This window comes from Phalacrocorax aristotelis, chromosome 22, assembly GCF_949628215.1.
Source record: "Phalacrocorax aristotelis chromosome 22, bGulAri2.1, whole genome shotgun sequence".
NCBI classification, from domain to species: Eukaryota; Metazoa; Chordata; class Aves; order Suliformes; family Phalacrocoracidae; genus Phalacrocorax; species Phalacrocorax aristotelis.
The window spans coordinates 7,997,198-8,011,188 of NC_134297.1; the positions used below are offsets into that span (position 1 = coordinate 7,997,198).

A 13,991-nucleotide genomic window follows, 5' to 3' on the forward strand; every position below is an offset into this window, starting at 1 on the left:
GGAACCTGCCACCACTGCCCGCCTCGGCCCCTGCAATCTCAGGGCTGAGGACAGGCATGCTCGTTGCAGGAGTGGCAGCATCGCCTCCTTCCCACCCCCTTCCCTGGGGGAAATTAATTCCTGTGCATTAACCCTCCCCCCTATATTTTTTTTGGCTGAAGGAGGGGAAAATACGCTGCCACCCCCCACCTCGATCAAAAAAGCTGGGGGACGCTGGCGCTTGGCAGCCAGTGGGGTTTGATATTTCATCTCCCGCCCCATCAAACATTCATGGGGGGCGGCGGCGGCGCTGTAATGCAATGCCGGAGGGACGGGGGGGGTGGAGCACCCCAGCGGGAGGGTTTTGGGGTGCGGATGGCAGTGGGGGGATGCAGGAGCCTGTGGCAGCCCCTCCCCAAAGTCAGGATCCACCCAGAAAGGGCCTCAGCCGGAGCAAACCGAGCTCAGGAGGCGGCAGGATGCAGCCCGGCAGCTCAAATTCCCCTCAAAACGGGGCCAAAATTATCCCAATTTTTGTGCAATACCCCACAAATTATTGTTTTTAGGTTTTTTTTGGTTTTGTTGGGTTTTTTTGTGGGCCTGAGCCTTCCTAGGGAGGACATTGACAGCCTGGCCCAAGGGGGGCTGATAACACAAGGGGGAGAGAAAATAAAATACAAAAAAATTCTTGGCTTTAAATATTTTAAAAGATTCCCCACTGTAAAGATTCCTCCCCGCTGCTGGATGCCTTCGGTGGCGTTTTTCTGCCCGCAGAGGTCACATTTTTTAATATCTTCCCAAAGCCAGAGGGAGGGGAGCGGTGGCAGGTCGGGCACGCCGCCGTTGTCAAGACTTTGACCCAATAAAAATCCTTCCGCGAGTAAAATAAGTGATAAATTTCAAGGGACTTTGGCAAAGGAGGATCAACAACACCCCAATAGTTATAAATAATTTCATTTTATTAGCGAGGAGCTGGGATAAACTGTCTGGGGACACTAACGCAGCCTGGGGGGCCTGACCTCGCTCTCCCGCCACCGCCGTGACCCCGACCGCCAGCGGTTCGGGTGCCGCTGGGATTTGGGATGGCAGCGGTGGGTTCATGCTGCCACCTAGTGAGACTGGCTTGGCTTTTTAATGACTCGCTCCTTTCTCCTAACTTTTTTTCTTTTTAAACTTTTCAGCAGATACTTTGGGCCAGTTAACGGAGTTTATGTTTTCTGAGCGCTCCGAGTGCCCCCACACCCATTTTTGAGGAACGTTACCCCATGTTTTAAGAGCCCCTCCAGGGATTCCTCAGGACACGCAGCGTCACGGCTGTGAAAAAAACCTCAGAGAGGTAACAAGGAACAAAACCAAGGGCAATAAATCGCCAGGGCCGAGGGTTCGGCCCTGTCTTCTCCTCAAACATCACAACAAAACCCAATGGCTTTAGGAAGTTACGAGAGAACTGGGAGATTTTCCCCTGGAACTTTCCCTCCCTTTTTGAACCAAAACTCCGATCTGGGGGAGCAAATCCCCCCCTCTCCTCACTCAGTTTGCAAGCTTCTCCAGCTCGTCCATGTCATCTGGGTCCAGCTGCTTGATCTTGGTCTCTGCAGGAAGGAAAAAAGAAATTGTCAGCGTTTGGCACAACCAGGGTGGCAGCAGAGCCCGGCCGCCCCGCGGGGCCGTGTTTGCGCTGCTCGCGGGCACCGGCACGGGCTGGGAAACCCCCTCAAGCACTCGGCAGAGTGTTTCTGCTCTGTGGCCTTCAACGATAGTCAAATAAACTCAGAGAAAGCACAGGAGGAAGGGCAGCGGCCGCGAGGAGGCCGCTAAGGAAGCGAGAGGCAGCCCAAGCGAGCGGCACCGCATCGGGTTGGGATTCCTGGATGCGCTCCCGCTCTCTGCTCCCACCTCCAACGCGATGTGAGGCCGGGGAAGGGTCATTATTGTCGTCAGCCCCGGCTCTCAAATCGCAACGTCGTGGTGTTAAAAAAAAGCAAAAAGGCAGGGCGCTGGGAGTTCAGCTGCTCGGATTTTCACCCCACCGAAATCCCACACCAGGCTAAATCTGGCAGGGGTTGGGCTCGTCCGCCTCACGGTTGTTCGAGCTGCTCGTCGCAGCCGGCTGACGCTTCCGCTGCTCAGAAAAGCCTTCGCTGGAGTATCTGGCTCGTGCCTGCTCTGCTCATCTGGTTTTTAAATTTCCATTTTCAAGCTGCCAAGAAGGTTGGGCAGCTCTGAGGACGAAGCTGAGGAAGGGACATGGTTCTCTGCGCACCGAAATGTTTTGATAGCCTTCTTTTAGGGAAAAAATCACAGGGAAGAGAGGCAGCGAGACTTGGAAAGTCTTGAAAAAAATCTTGCAAATCCCATGAAAATCCTCATGACATTTATGACGGGCAATCGATTTCCCATCAGGAATGACCTGTGCCGTTTCAGCTGCCGGCTTCTCTCCCTCAGCCAGGGCTGAGCTGAGCCGCAGCACCGGCTCCCCCAGGACAGGGAATTTGCAGGATAAAGGCAGATAAAATGCCTGAAGGAGGGGAAAAAAAAAAAAAAAGAGGTGCTGAGACATCCTGGGTGCTTGCGAGGTCCCTTGCAAGTCACACACGTCCTCCTAGGCTGCTTCTCTGAAAACTGGGCTGCTGGGGATAAAAAGCTAACCCTAGAAGGGTGAGGGGCTGAAAGTAGAGCTGCTTCTGCTGCCTGAACTGAGTGTGAAGTGCCGCCCAACAAGGTCCCTTTGCAGGTGGGAAGAGCCGGAGGGGGATCACCGGTCCCAAAACCGCCTCGATCCGCGTGGATACTCACGGAAATGCTCCTCTATCATCTGCACCAGCCGCACATTCTGGCTTTCCACCATGCTGAAGGCGATGCCCTTCTTCCCAAAGCGTCCCGCTCGCCCGATGCGGTGGAGGTAGGTCTCGAAATCCGGCTCGTTGTTCTGATCGATGGGGAGGCTGAAGTTCACCACGATGGTCACCTGCTGCACGTCGATCCCTGAGAAAGGAGGAGGTGGGCTGTGGAAAGGGATCACCCCGCAGGCCAGGGAGGGTCCCTTCCTCAAGCCCGTGCTGCCAGCGGGAGAACCAGTGGGCTGGGAAACGCATTTCCCCTGCCATCGGAAAAGGGAAGGGGCGCCGGGTTTTCGGGCGGTACCTCTGGCGCAGACATTGGTGGCGATGAGGACCTTCTCCTTCCCGTCGCGGAAGCGCTGGATGACGTTGGCCCGCTGGGCTACCGTCAGCTCCGCCGTCAGGATGGCAACCTGGTGCCCATCCTGCGTCATCTCCACCGCCAGCCAGTCCGCCATCCTCCGGGTCTGGGCACATGGGGGAAGGCGGGCTGAGGTTTTGCAGCAGCTCTTCTGTTGCTCTGCTTGCTCCTGGCCAACCCTTCCCCGATATTTCCCCCCCTCCTGAGTCCCCTGCTCTTTTCGAGGGAGCTCCTGGCATTTTATAACACCTCAGAATAAGGCAAAAATCCGAAGCAGACAAGCCAGAAGCCTCTGTCGGGATATGCAGCACAAAGGGCAAGGAAACACAGTGTGTTTTCTGTGCACTGGTGGTTGTGGAAGCCAGGCAAAAGCGGTCCCAACTGGCAGGAGAGCTGCCAGTAAATGCTGGCAGTGCACTCCCCACCCCTCCCAGGGGTCCGCTGCTTGATTCTGAGGGTCTTGGGAGGAGCCCCCTGCGCCCACACCGTAAAATGAGCCATTTCTGTTATCGCCAACTGCAAAATTCATTGATCGCGGGCTGAGCCACTTTACCTGGCAGAAGATCATAGCCTGGCCGATGGTGATGCTGCCGTAGATGTTGCAGAGGGCTCTGTACTTCTCCTCCCTGCTCTTGCACACGAAGAAGTACTGCCTGATGTTGCCAAGGGTGAGCTCTTCCTCCCGCAGCTTTATCACGATGGGGTTGGAGACTATTTGCATGGCAAACGCCCGGACCGTTTCCTTGAAGGTGGCCGAGAACAGCAGCATCTGGCAGCCCTTGGGTAAAGACCTGGGGTGGAGAAAAAGGACTGGTCAGCCCAGGAGAGGGACTCATTAGGAATAAAAGCTAATTTAAGTTGATTTTGGGTCACCTTGGGCAGAAAGGGAGCTGCAACGTCTCAAAGGAAAGGGGAGCAAGATAAAAACCTCCCTGCGTGTCCCACGGATGCGGTTTTACAGAAAGCTGGATCCCCAGACTTGTGGTTCCCCAGACGCCCCTTTGACACCACAGGGATGTTCTTTTTCATCACCGATACAGCTCATCCGGCAACCGGTTCCCTCAGAGCTGGGCAAAGCGGGAGAAAAGCACGGGAAGCGGGATGCCAGCCATCGGGAGTACTCGCCTCTGAATGCGGATGCTTTGATAGGAGAGGCCCTGGGTATCGATCATGATGTCGGCTTCATCCAGCACAAACATGTCGATCTTCTTCACGTCTATGACCCGCCGTTTGAAACACCAGTCCAGCATCGTCCCCGGAGTCCCGATGACGATCTGGCCCTCCAGCACAGCGCCCTGCAGAACTGCAAGAGAGGGAAATAGCATCCGGCCGTCTCCAAACGCGACGCATTTCTGCTACTCGAATGCAGATTCCAGCCTTTGAGGGGGTCATCGCAAAGCGGAGCTTAAAACTGCAAGTGGGGCTGATACCTCCCTATGGCCTCGGTGGGGTGGGAGCCAGCCCCACACGCGAATGGGGCGCCTGGAAGCAGCCAGGGTTTGTGGAAAAGCCTCCTTAGCAGGAGAGGGGAATACAGACACCATTTCATACGCCTCCGTGGAGGTCTGCATGGCTCCCGGTAGCTCAAGGCTCCGAGAGAGGATCCCTGTACTCACTGAACGCTCCTGTTATGACGCCGGTAACTCTGCTTGGTGGGAGCAGACTCACCTCGGTTTCCCCGGACAGCGTACATCACCTTGACATCAGCGCAAAACCGCCCGATGGTCTCGACCACGCACCCGATCTGCAGGGCCAGCTCGTAGGTGGGAGCCAAGCAGAGGCACTTGAGGGGAGATAAAAGGCTGTCAGATGAGAAATGCCTCGATTCAAAGTCGAGGGTTGCTCCCGGGATGGGCTACCCCTGGCAGATGAGGAGGTATTTCAAAGGGACCGAAAGAAGAGCACAGGAAAACCCCTCAGAGGTGCAGGGTGATCGCGTTTGGAGCTGAGGGAGGTGAGAACGCAGCACAGCTCGACGGATGTAGGCAGAAAGAAGTCGCCAGAGGAGAAATCTGTCTCCTGAAGCACCACGTGGTTCGTTTCTGCACCCAGCTTTAAAGCAACTGATTAAATTGCCCCGTATGCATGAGGTGAGAGGCTTTGAATAGCAGTAGCCAGCTCGCAAAGCTGATTCTGCTCGCAGAGAGGGGCTCGCAGAGGGGGTTCAGCCACCAGAAAACCAGTGGTCTTTGCAGTTGCTTTTCAAATTCAGCTGGATGCTCCCCAAAGTGTAAATTCCAGGATATCTAAAGCCTGGCTTAACCTACTGCTAGCAAGTAAAAGCACCTCCCTTTGACAGGCACCATGCTTTCCGTCCTACCTGCTGCTGTGACAGAACCTGGGGGTTTATCATCCCCCTCCAGCAGATAAAATCAGAGATAGGGGACAAAACCCCCGTGGCAGCATCTTGAGGGCTGCAGCAAACCCCTCCTGCGTCACCTTTCCCTTCCCTATGTTACCTGCGGGTATTTCTCAGCGGCATTAACTCTGCTCAGCATCGCCAAGACAAAAGCTGCTGTTTTCCCTGTCCCTGACTGGCTCTGGGCAATCAGATTTTGGGGCCTGCAAAGCAAAGGCAGCTCAGCGGCGCCCAAGGGTTGGGCATCAGGGATACCGGGAGGGAGCCGGGGCTCACCCACACCGCGATGCTACTCACGGATACGCCAGCATAATCGGCAGGGCCGTCTCCTGGATTTTGGATGGTCTGTTGAAGCCCATGACGTAAATCCCCTTCAAAAGCTCCTTCTTCCTGTAAAATAAAAATAAAAATAAAATAAAAAGGAGGGCTGGTGTGAGGAACGGCAGCAGGTCCCGGGCCGGGGGCCGCTGGCGACTCACAGGGGCAGCTCTTCAAAGGTTTTGATGGAGAAGAGCGGGGAGCTGGGGTCCTGCTGCAGGATCTCCACGTGGTGGCTGGACTCCACGAGGGACGTACGGATCAGCTTGTTCAGCAGGGAGGTTTCCGCCGAGGTCACTGGAAAAGGCAGAGAATAATTTTAAAAAAAAACCCAACAAAAAACCGACTTCTTAGGAGAAGTCTCTCCCCCTTCCTGCAAATACGGGGTCTCTGGCCATCCCCCTCTCGGGGCGCCCTGGCACCGCTATGACCTATAGGGCATTAGTGAGTACAAGCATGCCCCCCCCCCCCCCCGCCCCAGAAACCCCTCAGCACACCCCGTGGCACTCCCCAGCCACTCATGGGGACCCCACGGGGACCCCCGCGCTCCCACGGGGACCCCTCAGCATCCCCGGGGACCCCCGCCCTCCCACGGGGACCCCTCAGCATCCCCCCTCCCGGGGACCCCTCAGTACACCCCCCGGACCCTCACAGGGAACCCCACCCTCCCACAGGGACCCCACGGGGACCCCCTCAGCACCCCAGCCTCAGGACCCACCTCTCTCCTCTTCCTCCTCCTCCTCCTGTCCCTCATCGCCGCGCCCTGCCGAAGGAGGAGGAAGGTGGGGGGGGGGGGGGGGGGGGAGCGGCCCGAGGCCGGGGCCCTCCCGGAGGCCGAGCCCCCCCTTACCCCGGCGGTGCACGGAGGGGTCCCGGCGGCGCGTCGGCGGGCGGAGACCGGGGAGCTGAGGGAGGAGAGGCGGCCGTTACCGGCGCCGGGGCCCGGGGGGCGCGGTGGGGTGGGGGCGGGGAAGGCCCGGCCCGGTGCCCACCCGCAGCGGCCAGTCGCCCGCCTCCGCCATGGCTCCCGGCTAATGAATATTCATGAGGGGCGGTGCCCCCTGGCGCGCGGGCGGAGCGCGGCCGGCATCACCGGACGGGGCGGGCGCTTCCGGGGCACCGGTACCGGCGGCCGCAGGTAGGGCCGGGGAGCGGGAACCCCCCGGGGCTGTGGGGGCGCACCCCGTGGGGTCTGGGGGACAGAGACACCCCGCCCCGTGGGGAGGTCCCTGGGGTGCTGGGAACAGGGACACCCGCCCATGCGGTTTTGGGGGGGGTCCCCGGGGGAGCAGAGACACCCTCCCCGTGGGCTTAGTGGGGTTCCCTGCGGGGCAGAGACCTCCCCCGTGGGGTTTGGGGGGACCGAAAGGGGGTCGTCGGGGTGCTGGGGACAGGGACACCCCGCCGTGGGGTTTGGGGTGGTTCCTGGGGGAGCAGAGACCCTCCGGTGGGGTGGGTGGGGGGTGTCCTCGGGGCACTGGGGACAGGGACACGCTGCTGCAGAGTTTCAGGGGGTCCCTGGCGGGGGCAGAGACCCCCCCGTGGGTTTGGGTGGTCCTTGGTGTGCTGGGGAGAGGGACACCCCACCGTGGGGTTTGGGGTGGTCCCTGGGGGAGCAGAGACCATCCGGTGGGGTGGGGGGGCGGGTCCTCGGGGCACTGGGGACAGGGACACGCTGCTGTGGGGTTTGGGGGGGTTCCCAGGGGCAGCAGAGACCATCCCGCGGGGGTACTTGAGGCACTGGGGACAGGGACACCCCCGTAGGTTGGTAAGGGATTCCTCAGGGTGCTGAGGACAGGGACCCCCTGGGGTGGGGTGGGTCCCCTGTGGCAGAAGGGACCCTGTAGGGTGCCAGCACTGGTCCCCATAGGTTTTTGGGGGGGTCCCTGGGGTGCCAGAGGAGTGGAGACCCCATAGGGAGGTGGCACTGTCCCCCCATGGGCTTTTGGGGGGGTCAAGACCCCCTCATAGGAACTCCCCAGCCCTGGGTGGGGGCAGCAGCAGGGCGGGGAGCGTGTGTGTCCCCTCATCCCCAGCCAGGGCCACACCCTGACCCCCCAGAGGAGATTTGGGGTGGGGGGAGTCCTTTTCCAGCTTCCCGACAGGATTTCAGGGGGGCCCTTCCACAGGGGGTCCCCAACCTCTCGCCCTGCCGCAGCTTCAAGGCCTTTTCCTGTGCAAAAGCTGCCGAATTGTCGGTCTGCCCCAAAGCCTGGAGAAAAAAAAAATAACGATATTATCTTCACTTCATCCTAAAGCTCATTCATTCTAAAAAGGAGGTAAAAACAAGGCGAGGGGAGCTGATAGGTGGTGGAGGGATAAACTGAGGGCTTTGGTGGGGGAGTTGGGAATTAGCCCACAGAACCAGATCAGATCTTTCCGCATGCTTTATTAAAGATATTGCCATAAATAAAACCGCCGTGAGAGCTTGCACAGCAACCCAGCGGCCATTACGTGCTGAAAAAACCCTGAAATCCCCAGGTTTGTTACAGTCTTATTTCTCCCTATATTTGAAAAGTCTCACGAGCCGTGTGGTCTAATCTCAACTTGAAGAGAAGCTCTGCAGGGTGCAAGGGTGTTTTACCCTACCCCTTTAAGGTTAAAGTTTGAATTTTAATTTAAATCTAATTAATTTTAATTTAAAACTTTAATTAAAGTTTTAATACCACAATTTAACCCACTTGAAGTGCAAAAAAAAAAAAAAAGGGGGAGATTTTCCGAATTATCAGGGATTTTGAGGAGGAAAAAAGGAAAAAAAATAGTCCTCAGGAGAGCAGCGGGCGCGCAGTTAGAGGACGGTCGGCGCGGAGCAGGGCTTCGGGAGTCTAGGAGGAGGTGTGTTTCCTGGGGACGAGGCCGTTGGCCAGGTCCCAGCGCACCTCCCAGCGTAGGGCAGCTCTCTTTTTTTCGGTGGGCACGATGTAAGGGTTGGGGGCATAGAGGTGCTGCGGCCTGCCAGGGAGCTCGGGTTTGCAGAGCATCTGCTCCCGGATGCCCCAGCGCAGTTCTTGCCGCTGATCCTCCCCTGGGATTCGGAATTTCTCCCATTCTCGTTTATATTCAAAATATTTGGCCACTCGGTCGGTTTTGCCCTGGTTACGGCCCAAGGGCTCGAAGCGCGGAGGAATGAAGGACTTGGGTTGTCCGGCCGCTGCAGTGTACTGAGAAGCAGGAGAGCTCCGGCTCCCGAAACCCCCGAGGAGAAAGGGGGGACTGTCCCCATGGGGCCAGCAGGAAGGGGGCTCATCGAGGGAGCTGCTGCTCATCTCAATTTCCCCCTCGGAGATGCTGTCTTCTGCAAATGTCCGTAGCTGAAGCATTTTCTGCCTCAGGCTCAAAACCTCGGCGTCGCTGTCCGGCTCGCTGGCTGCCGACTCGTCGGAGACCTCGACTCCTCCATCGGGTCTGTGCCTCAGCACCTTCCTTTTCATTACCAACCTCCTGCTTCCCCTCCGATCCTCGGAAGGTGTAGGGAGGGCTGGCTGCGCCCCCAGAACGAAGGAGGCCTCGGCGTAGGGATCGGAGCGGGGGCGGCGCGGGGCCAGTGCGGCCACCAGCCACTCCTCGTCCTCCAGCCCCGGCGCCTCCTCCATCATTTCCACCGAGCTGGATGGATCCTGTGAAAATAAACCACAGTTAATATCTTGCAGCTGGCTAAAGGCATAAAAGGGGGTGTTGTGACTCAGCTTCTGGGGTTCACGGGTGTTGATTGAGGTTAATCGGGTGGAGGTCTTGGAGCAGAAGGTTCTTGCCCCACATTAAATGGAAAGAGCGGAGCTGTGAAGCCCCAAAGCCCCCTCTGACGCGACTCCTAAATTCCCCGCTTAAAAACCACGCTAAAATCAATCCATTATATATAAAGTACTAACGGGATGATGGACAAACGCAGGATCTAGTCGTGATTGAACCTAGGGACATCTGAGAGGGGACTTTGCTTCCGCAGAAGAGGAAAAGGCTCAGCGCCGCGTGTTTAGATGCTTGGTTTAGATGTTGGCTATCGCAGCCCAAATGCTGTTTGGTTATAACAAACCTCAAGACCTGCTGCAAAAAGGGATCCAGACGCTGTTTCCACTCATGATATCTTTACGCCGTGAAATGGGTTGGAAAAAAAATAAAATGCAAGTTTTAATGGTGCCGTTAGGAAATGTTGGAGCAGATGGCGCAGCGAGATGAATGGCAGCCGTTAGCAGGCTGTCTGGAGTGCTGATGCTGGCTGAGCGCAGTGCGAAAATGGAAAGGGCTCCGTGACGGCCCCGCGCCTGTAGGGAAAGGCTAGCCGGGAATGTGCTGCCGTCGCACTGGGGCTGGCGGAGCAGATCCGATTGTGTGGCGGCAGCCGGGGGAAGAGGGGCGATGAAAAAGTGGAAAGAGACTTCAGGAAGATGAAGCTGTCCCAGCTAAGCCCCGCTGGCTCTGCTAGGAACACTGAGGGGTTGAAAAATGAGGAATTATTCCATGGGTAACAGTTCTTTTACAGAGCACAGCTCTAGGTGTAATAAAAGCCACATAAAAACATGACACACACACACCCCCCCCCGATCTCCTTCTTTCTCCACAGACCCCAAGGAGCTACCAGCAACTAATTAAGGTTGCCAGAGAGCAGCCATGACCGAAGGGAGCGCGGTTACCGACCACGAGCGACTCCTGAGGAGGGTGCAGGAGTTGGAAGAGGAGGTGAAGCGGCTGCAGGAGAAGCTCCGAGAGGACAAGGAGGGTGCTGGGAGAAGGGAGGCTCCTGTGGCCCCTGGCAAAGCCAAGAAACGCCAGCAACGGCCGTTCAATTTTGGCGCCTACGGCCGCAGACACGTGGCGCTGAAGATCGCCTACCTGGGCTGGGGCTACCAGGGTTTTGCCAGCCAGGAAAACACCAGCAACACTATTGAAGAGAAACTGTTTGAGGCCTTGAAGAAGACACGGCTGGTAGACGACAGACAGACCTCCAACTACCACCGCTGCGGGCGGACGGACAAAGGAGTCAGCGCCTTCGGACAGGTCAGGATGTCCGTTCCCCCTGGGGCTTTCCAGGCTCCTGTGCGGGTGGGAATTCGGTGGGATGGCTGTCCCACGGCGTTGAGCCAAGGCAGCACAGGTTGCAGTTGGTTTTTAAAAGCCATCAGCTTTTAAATCTGAAAGTGAGCCTAATGATGGCTTCCTGCTTGTGGAATGATGACTTTAGACCCTCAAAGTGTTTATTAGTGCTGGGTTTTTTTTCCATATTAGCACTAGGTTTTTTTCCAGGGGCCTGTTTTGAGAGGATGAAATGCGTTTTAGGCTGCAGCTTCCCCAGTAGCTCAGTGCTGCCAAACAGAAGGGGAGATGCCCCTTCCTCCACAGACGCGCTTGTTGCTCTTCCTGCGCTGACTGCGGCGCTTGGCAGAGCCCCCTCAGCGGATTTCATTTGCTAACCCCACCAAAAGTCTCCAAGAATTGGGTAGCTTCCTGCAGCTGAATCTCCGCGCAGAACGGTCTGAGGGGAGCGGCAGCTAGCGGAAGGGAGCGTAGGAGCGGGAGGGAGGCGAGCCAGCCGGCCGGCTTGGTGGGCACGGAGCCACCAGGCTGGCTGCGCTGTTGGGGAGAGCGCAGCCCTTCCTGCGCCACCACGGCTTCACTGTCAGGCCAGTCTCTCCTTCCCTCCCTCCCGGCTCTGGAAGCTTGGCTTTGGGGTGGTTTTGGCTCAGGTGGGCGGTCTGCTCTCCTTGGCAAGATGAGCCGCACGGAATAAGGGCAGGGGCTGCCTTTTCTTGCATTTTCTTGTGCACCTGCAGCATTAACTTGTTCCCACTGCAGGTTTCCCAGACAGCCAGGCTGTTACTGGGTTCGAGGCGTCACCTCCAGCACAGGAAAAAAAAACAAGCAGCATATTTTAGCCTAAAAACAGTGACTAAAGTTGAAGCTGTTTCGAGACCATGCTATGTAGGCAGTCTGCAACTTTCTCTGTTTTATTAAAGGAATCCATAGCATCTGCTAGGAAGCTTAGCAGAGGCACTTGCAGCTTTACCCGCAGGAAGGAGTGGTAAGAGCGCCTGATTTAAGACTCCTTCATCTGTAGGAGATCCTGAATTTATTTCACAGCGGTGTAGGAAGACTTGGCTTGCCATCCCAAATACGCCCATCTGCAATCTAATCCTGGCTTTCCTCATTTTGCAGGTGATTTCCCTAGATCTCCGCTCGAACCTATTGGAGGGGAAGAAGCTCAACGGCCACGAGGGCGACCCAGGAGGCAGAAGCGAGGGGGAGGAGGAGCTCCGCTACACCCATATTCTGAACAGGGTGCTCCCGCCCGACATCCGGGCGCTGGCCTGGGCCCCCGTGGAGCCCGATTTCAGTGCCCGGTTCAGCTGCCTCAAGAGAACCTACCGATATTTCTTCCCCTGCGCCAACCTGGATGTGGCCCTCATGCACGTCGCGGCCCAGAGGTACGTGGGGACCCACGATTTCCGTAACCTGTGTAAAATGGATGTCGCCAACGGGGTGGTCAACTTCCAGAGAACAATTCTCAGCGCCGGAGTGACATGGGTGGAGAGAGGAGGAGAAACCGGGCTGCAGGATCCCTTCCGTCTATGCCAGTTTGAGGTGACGGGACAGGCATTCCTCTATCACCAAGTCCGCTGCATGATGGCCATCCTCTTCCTCATTGGCCAGAGGATGGAGAGCCCAGAGATCATTGACGAGCTGCTGAATGTGGAGAAGAACCCCCGAAAACCGCAGTACAGGTATGGAGAGCTTGGGGAAGCCTCCCGGGCTGCCTCAAAGCAACGGCCGCGCACAAAGCACTGCTGCGAGCCGCTTCTCTGCCAACCTGCAAAGCGGTTGCTCACAATACGGAAGCAAGCCACCAGCAGCCTCTCTGGGAGGTATCCTTAAGGATCCCAGTTTTCTTGCTCTTGGACAAGCTTTGGATGGCTTTAGTCCTTGGCATTTGGTAATAACTAATCCAGTTTTCATTGAAAAAAGGAGTTCTGTAAAAGACAGGGCTGGTTTTGGCAGAAAAGACAGGCTGATGGGCTGTTACACAAGCTTTTTTTGTCACAGCATCCCTCCAGCCCACCACAGGTGATGCTTTCTCTCCTTTTCCCTAGCATGGCAGTTGAGTTTCCCCTTGTCCTGTATGACTGCAAGTTTGAAAACCTTCACTGGCTCTACGACCGAGAGGTGCAGGAGTTCAACGTTACCCACCTACAGCAGCTCTGGGCCAGCCACGCAGTCAAAACTCAAGTGCTGCGTAACATGTTACAGGGGTTAGATGCTGCTCCCGTGGCTGCTGGAGAAAGTAAGTGGTGGTTTTCTGGCAATACTGTGGGATGGAGGTAACTAATAAAACCAAAGGAGTGAAGGAAAGGGGTAAATAGATTTTTCAAACCACTGGTATTTTTTTCAATTATATTACAGGCCCGGGGAACGGCACGACCATCCTCTGGGGAGATATGAAGCCTCCGCTCTGCAGCCAGGTCAGCAGCTTCGTGGAAGGCATCAAAGCCCGCACCTACAAACCTTTACTGGCCCGCCCCAAGTGCGAGGGGCTGGAGGCCCGCATCCGCCACTTTGTGCGGAGGGGCCGCATCGAAACCCCGCAGGGCCTGGGGCTGGACGGGGACAGAGACGAGCAGCCCCCCGAAACCAAGAGGAGCCACCGCAGTGACGCCCCGGGGAGGGGTGATGCTGCCGAGCAGCTCCCCAAGCGGGTCTGTGTGGATGCTGAATGATGGTGAGGGGTCACCTCGGCGGGACAAGGGCAGCTTGCTGCTTTACTCTTTTTTTTTTTTACTTAAAAAAATGCAATTTTTCAATGTTATTTTTATAAATTTTAAGAAATCCTGCAGAGTGTCCTAGTCTGGGAGGGGCCTCGCCCCTCACCTCACCTCAGGGCGGCCCCAGGGCTCGGGGCCCCGTCTGCCCGGCCCCCCAAGGCCCCTCCCCGGTACCTGACGAGGGTCTCGCGTTTCCTCCCCCCGGTACCCGAGCGGGCCCGGCCGTTCCCGTCTTCCCGCCGCGGCTGTTACCGGTCGCCAACCGTCGCGGGCGTTTAAACAGCCGGGCGGAGGCGGGGTCTTCCCCATGAGGCCCGCCCTTCGCACCACCCTCATTGGGCGGTGTGGGTGTCGCTCGGCTAGAACCCCCTTCCGATTGGGGGGGC

The 13,991-nt window shown here is 57.3% G+C and overlaps 3 protein-coding genes across 6 annotated transcripts; 1 reads left to right on the forward strand and 2 right to left on the reverse strand.

Annotated features, from left to right (window-relative positions):
- Window positions 1-917: 917 nt before the first annotated feature.
- DDX25 (DEAD-box helicase 25) lies at window positions 918-6,875 on the reverse strand. Its single transcript, XM_075116339.1, has 12 exons — window positions 6,850-6,875; window positions 6,708-6,762; window positions 6,576-6,620; window positions 6,019-6,154; window positions 5,837-5,929; window positions 5,640-5,742; window positions 4,849-4,963; window positions 4,306-4,483; window positions 3,734-3,971; window positions 3,124-3,286; window positions 2,776-2,964; window positions 918-1,571 (listed from the first exon to the last, which is right to left on the reverse strand). The coding sequence occupies exons 5-12, from the start codon at window positions 5,896-5,898 to the stop codon at window positions 1,510-1,512; spliced, it is 1,110 nt and encodes a 369-aa protein (XP_074972440.1). The 5' UTR covers window positions 5,899-5,929; window positions 6,019-6,154; window positions 6,576-6,620; window positions 6,708-6,762; window positions 6,850-6,875; the 3' UTR covers window positions 918-1,509.
- On the forward strand, window positions 6,858-13,674 carry PUS3 (pseudouridine synthase 3). Of its 3 annotated transcripts, XM_075116332.1 has the most exons (6): window positions 6,977-6,995; window positions 9,190-9,260; window positions 10,416-10,849; window positions 12,005-12,570; window positions 12,937-13,127; window positions 13,247-13,674. In XM_075116332.1, the coding sequence occupies exons 3-6, from the start codon at window positions 10,463-10,465 to the stop codon at window positions 13,558-13,560; spliced, it is 1,458 nt and encodes a 485-aa protein (XP_074972433.1). In that variant the 5' UTR covers window positions 6,977-6,995; window positions 9,190-9,260; window positions 10,416-10,462; the 3' UTR covers window positions 13,561-13,674. The 3 variants fall into 3 exon arrangements, with proteins under 3 accessions (XP_074972431.1, XP_074972433.1, XP_074972432.1); XM_075116330.1 differs by lacking the exon at window positions 9,190-9,260 and having other exon boundaries at window positions 6,858-6,995; XM_075116331.1 differs by lacking the exons at window positions 6,977-6,995; window positions 9,190-9,260 and adding an exon at window positions 7,987-8,136.
- Window positions 8,230-13,956, reverse strand: HYLS1 (HYLS1 centriolar and ciliogenesis associated). 2 transcript variants are annotated; one of them, XM_075116337.1, is made up of 2 exons: window positions 13,780-13,956; window positions 8,230-9,474 (listed from the first exon to the last, which is right to left on the reverse strand). In XM_075116337.1, exons 1-2 carry the CDS (start codon window positions 13,939-13,941, stop codon window positions 8,683-8,685), a joined length of 954 nt encoding a protein of 317 aa, XP_074972438.1. In that variant the 5' UTR covers window positions 13,942-13,956; the 3' UTR covers window positions 8,230-8,682. The 2 variants fall into 2 exon arrangements, with proteins under 2 accessions (XP_074972438.1, XP_074972439.1); XM_075116338.1 differs by lacking the exon at window positions 13,780-13,956 and adding an exon at window positions 12,215-12,347.
- Between the last annotated feature and the right edge of the window lie 35 nt (window positions 13,957-13,991).